General features: G+C 35.6%; 1 protein-coding gene across 2 annotated transcripts in view; it reads right to left on the reverse strand.

The window, feature by feature from the left end:
* Window positions 1-538: 538 nt before the first annotated feature.
* LOC144972929 (intraflagellar transport protein 140 homolog) overlaps window positions 539-5,760 on the reverse strand; it is a 53,297-nt gene continuing 48,075 nt past the window's right edge. Inside the window, exons 29-30 of one of the 2 annotated variants that reach the window (XM_078914755.1) lie at window positions 4,263-4,404; window positions 539-1,642 (exon numbers count right to left, since the gene is read on the reverse strand). In XM_078914755.1, coding sequence (XP_078770881.1) covers window positions 1,403-1,642; window positions 4,263-4,404 — 382 coding nt within the window. In that variant the 3' untranslated portion in view covers window positions 539-1,402. The remainder of the gene's footprint in view (window positions 1,643-4,262; window positions 4,405-5,760) is intronic. The other variant, XM_078914756.1, reaches the window with a different exon arrangement.

Below are 5,760 nucleotides of genomic sequence, written 5' to 3' on the forward strand. Positions count from 1 at the left end.
ATAGTAATATGTAACTAATGTGTAGACAGCGCGTGCCAGTTGGTTAAATGAACAAGAGTAGTTGTTCTGGAATTAATTCTACTTTATTTTCTGGCGTTTTTGATCATTTTTTTCTTAATTGTCCCAAGTCTCCCCACGTTGTCCCATTTCTCCCCAATGGTGTCCCAAATCTCCCCAAAGTGTCCCAAGTCTCCCCAATTTAGTGATAGTAATACGATGACATTATATAGTAATACCATGAGAGAAATATGGATTAAACCACTTGAGTTGTAAATTGAAATGTTCCTGTTTGTGTCTATAAATTTTCTAAGCATTATTTTATAAATTGTTCGATTCCTGTGATTGTAAAGTGAAACATCGCTTGGTGTCCCAAGTCTCCCCACCCTCCCCTACTGTGTTGAATTAAAGCTGACATTAATATTAATGTATTTTGGAGTTTTGCATAAGTTATGGAATGTGTTGCCATGTTACCATACATAAATTTATGATACTAACACATTGTTTATGACAAGTTCAACACAACAAAGAAAAATACATATTTTTGGACGCCTTTTTCTTCAGTTGAATTGAATACGCACATTGAGAGTAATACAGGGCCTGAACCAGTTAAAATGAAAGAGAAAAGAATCTGAGTATCCTGATAACTCTAGTGGTACAGAACTTGGATTGATATATTAAGGTAATATTTTGATTCCACGTTAAGTTGAGGGGTTTTGTTTGTTTTTGTTCTTTTTACAATTTCTTTTTTTTTTTTTTTGGGGGGGGGGGGGGGGGTTGTTTGACCTCTTTGTACAAACATGAACAAATGTGTAACTGAGGTTGTTTTAGAACTGAAGAAAAGCACTTTGTAATAGACCAGTGTCATATCAAAAGGATAACAAGCACTTGTTACTATCCGTCTAACAAAAAAACGGGATTAACTCCGGTTTCATTGGCTTTAAGGCTCTTAATAACGTTTTAAAAAAAAATCTTTTGGTTGAAATAATTTGATGGGTGGATCTTATGAATTCGTTTACACTCTTCTTATTGCGTGTCAGTTCTCGTTTAAAATGATCCACATTTCAAAACTTCATACTGGGAGCTGCAATTACTTGGGTTTTTTAAAAGACTTTCATTAAATATTGCATCTACCTTCTCACTATACTTTTACACACAATTGATTTAATTTATATTACTTATTCAATGATTTTTGCAACAACTTTTTGCCATTAAAGGATGATTCTTTGTAATAGAAAAGTCAATGAAACATCAGTTCCTATGACAAAATGTGATGCATAAATTGGGAGGAAAAAAATTCTCTTTTATTTTAAAAACATAACATACTAAATCATTTTTAAAAAAAATAAAGTATATGAGAAACAAGAGGACGGATTAATAAATTTGAAGGCGGATGAAGACATATTTACACTCTGTCCCCACCTCCATACATATCATCAATAACTTCCTCTTCTACAAAATCATCTCCTTCCTCTTCATTATCTCCTCCCCTGGCCCTAAATCCATTCATCCTCTGTGGTGCTCCTATCTTATCCATAGGCAGGGCTAAAGCCTTGTGAATGGCTTCGATAGTCTTCGTGTTGATGTAGTAAGTTAAATTAATACCAGGAAGTCGTCCTTGCAACTCTTCCAAATGGGCATGAGCCTGGGTTGGGATGGATATGAAAATTATGTTATATTTGTAATTGTGAAAGCATAACACTTGATAGCCCTTCTGCTCTATTTTACATCTTTATGAAATGAAAAAAATAGTCACTCGGAGTCATAAGCCCCATGGAGCCAGAGTTTCTATAGCTACAACACCAGAAACTGATGTATTCCTAGCAGGTTTGGGGTCTGAGGATGAACTGTCATCCGACTCATTTGAGGTGCATGTTTTTTTTCCCTGGCCTTGATTTTTTTCTCAGTATGTGGTAATAGCAATTGCTTGCTACCCTTTGGACAGGACACTAGTATATCCAAACGTACTTTCCACTAGATACAGTGCACTCTGGATACGTCGACGTTGCCTAAGTCGATTTTTACCCAAGTCGATTTTTTTTCTTGGTCCCTCCCCCTTCATCCTATATAACATTAGTAAAAAAAAAAAACAACTCCACATAAATCGATGTCGCTTAAGTCGATGTTCTTATCACTCATGACAACAATAAAATCACAAATAAACAAGTATTTCCATTGGTTAAAAAAGCTACCAGTAAGAATTTTAAGTGGTTAAGAATATCCGCGAACGATTGGCGCACATCGATGTGATGTAGGTGCTTTGCCTGACGTCCGTGTTCAATGTACATAAGCAGTGAATAACTTTAATTTCCCCATCTCAAATTTTACATTGTCGCAACTTCAAGTTCAAGATTTTTTTTGGTTCTAATCCCAGGCCATCCTATGTAATGGCCCTCTTAATTAGTATCAATTTTATCAAGAAGAATTCAAGTCAAGTCTACAACTACAATGGCAAACCTATCGCGGAAAAGGAAGATTCGATGCATTTGGAAAGTTTGGCATGCGACAGAAAATCATCGCATAGGAAATTGGCAGTCCAGCTATTTCTGTCTCGACGATTTACAAGAAGCATGACCTTGACCTAGAGGCTCCCACCCTTCCGTCTTTCGCGGAATAATTTCACTTAATTGGTATACATTCCACATTCAAAGCAAAAATTCCGCTTTTCACCTTTCCCCATCGAGGAATTTTTTTTTTAAAATCGCTAGTGAAAAAAAAGTGAGCTATGCCTTATTTCGTCAGCATCTCCTATGGTCAATCAACACACATTTTGTGTATGATTAGTCCCTTCAAAGTGTGTGCTGCTGATGTCGGATAATATTATATTATGTTTGGGAGGGGGGTTGACTGAAGTATTATTATTATTATTGTGACCCCAATTCATGAGGTCAATGACCTTGGTAATATTATATGTTGGCTTCAATCGGTAATAATATTATTGAGTACGGTCAGCTTCTTTCCCTATTTAATTTTAGCCCTGTGTACGTGTGTGTGTGTGTGTGCCGGCACGCGCGTTTGTTTGATTTGATGTGTGCGTGTGTGTGTGTGGGGGGGGGGAGGGGGGAGGAGGGTCCTGACAAGGTTAAATCCATCCATTCAACACTTTGTTCTCAGACGGCCAGGACCTGTGTGTTATCTATTATTATTTGACCCCATTCTTAGTCTTTACACAATCTGTACATTTTTACACATTTTATAATTTTAATCATTTGAGTACTTTTGGATTGTCTATTACATTTTCTGCTGCAAAGCATGTCATAGTCAATAACAGTAAGTTGATTCCGCTTCTTTTATCTCTAATTCCGATTTTTATGTATTCTGATTCCTCTATGACTCTATGGGGCTATTGGGGGGTAGGAGCCTCTGATGACCACTACAGAGACCGCGCGATATGAACGGACATACTTATTCTAGATTGGGTTGCTTTGTTCAAATGCGTTTTTGCTCATTTGGTTACACTCCGGTTAAGTTGATTTTCGGATAAGTCGATTTTTTTCTCGGTTCCCCTGGGCATCGTCTTATCCGGAGTCCACTGTATAACAGACCCAGCTACCCAATCACTTCTGGGTGGACAGGGGTATTAGAGAAAAGGCCAACTTTATTTTCACGTGGGATCAATCCTCTTCCCTTTGCGCGAGAAATGATTGATCGACCAAGTATGTTAACGGAATCCCTTTATGAAATGGAGGTGTGGCCTAATAATTGCTGGGATTGTGCCAAATATTTTCACTGATATATAACTCATTGCCAATGTCTAGTAATGTGTTTATGTGATCAAGATAATGGTAGCTAAATTTAAAGCCAAACTGATCAGAAAAAATGAGAGGTAGACAATTAGCAATGAGAAGGATTCTAACTCATGATATGTCTGATATTTAAGCATCAATGGCCTAGTCCAGAGAGAGAATATCGCGATGAGACCTGAGATGGTGTTCTCTTACCACCAATCTTATTTCTCTGTCTTTCTCTAACACGTCTCTTCAGCTTTCACAACACCATTAAAGAAACGGGAAAGCAGGATGTGACTCTATCCATAAACTGGGATTTTATAAATGAATTACTGATACAAATGAAACAAGGCATTGTATGAAATAGATCTAAAATATTGAAACAAGGAAAACAAGTTTTGTTAAAAGACACAGAAACAAATCGATTTTAAAACTATTACAGAAGTAAATTTTAGATTCTAACAAACTAGGAGGTAGCCAAAAATTAACATATACATGTTGTGAATAATGCATAAATAAGATTTTTAGAAAACTTACAGCTTTCCATCGTTCCCTGGAAGCATAATGTTCAATCATAAATCCGTAAATGTCTCCTATTCGAACAGCTGAGTCAAGATCCCTCTCCTCCAATAGGACTTGACACTGCTTGATGGCCTCCTCGGAATCATCTTGATAAGACCTGCCATGAGAACAAAAGTAAAGCTGTTCAGACTAATGTAGGTAAATTGCTGGAAAATATTCATTTTTCCCACAGCAGCTGGGTTAATCGATTCGTATTTATGCTATTTAACTGTAAAGAAATGAATAATTCAAAATGAACCAATCACCGTCTTCCCCACCTAGTTAAATTCTGCTTTGTTGGACTTTAGTCCGACCTTTGAAACCTTTAAGTAGACACTGAAATGTAAGCAGGAAAGCTTCATTTTTAAGCCTAATAAAATGTGTTATCGTACAAAACAAATTGTTCAAATATCAGTCAAATCTTCATAGTCTCATTATGTGGAAAACTGCGTTATATTGCAAAACCTAAAAGCATCGATCGATTAATTTTGTGGGAACATTCTATTAGTAATGTCGAAATGTATAATGGTTATAATGTAATACTATAGTTTGCATGGAACAAATACCCTTTCACAGTGTTTAATGGATTTTTCAAAAAGAATTTAAGATAATATCAGTGTTCGTGTCAAAGAGAAAGGAGAGTTAAAACAATTCAACTCATTATTAACAAAAGCCACACTCATAGGCTAAAGGCATCTAAGAGTTTTTTTCTAAAGGGGACTAATTCAAAGACAATCATAATGAATACCGATAATGTGTCCGAATATATTCAATTATTATATTATCCCACTAGATTCCAGTTTGAATGAGTACAAGAATAAGTTTCGTTTTTGTTTTTATGGGTTTTGCGATCCTTGCTAAAATGTTAAGTCATTTCAGCACCATAAAACACAAAAAAGATTGTTAAGTTAAGAGATCAACTGAAAGCAGTACACTGACACAACTATCTATCTATTTATCTTAAAAGTTTAAAAGTCCAGACACTTCCAATGGATGAGAAATGGATACAAAAACATATCCCTTTTATGCAAAAACCAATATTGTAGAAAGATATCTTTTACGAAAAAAAAAAAATACATTCACTTGACTGCCTACCTTCCCCCCCCCCCCCCCCCCCCCCCCCCCCTTTTACCCGTTCCCTCAAAGTAAAATACTCTCGACGCAGCCAATGTAAACTCAAAAGATCTCATTCCAGGAGAAAGATAATTGCTCCAAGTGGCTCCTATCAGCATTAAAGTAGACGGAATAATAACAAATCATATGGGGAGATAAATGAGCAAGGTTGTGGGCTGGTGTAAACTGTCCTATTTTCACTAACCTAAGGAAATTCTACCAACAATGATATAACCTTGTAAAATGGTAGAAGTGTAGAATATTTTATGAAATTGAAATAATAATAATAATAATAATAATAATAATAATAATAATAATAATAATAATAATAATAATAATAATAATAATAATAATAATAATA

This window comes from Berghia stephanieae, chromosome 5, assembly GCF_034508935.2.
Source record: "Berghia stephanieae isolate SIO BIC M18660-M18661 chromosome 5, UCSD_Bste_1.3, whole genome shotgun sequence".
Lineage (NCBI taxonomy): Eukaryota > Metazoa > Mollusca > Gastropoda > Nudibranchia > Aeolidiidae > Berghia > Berghia stephanieae.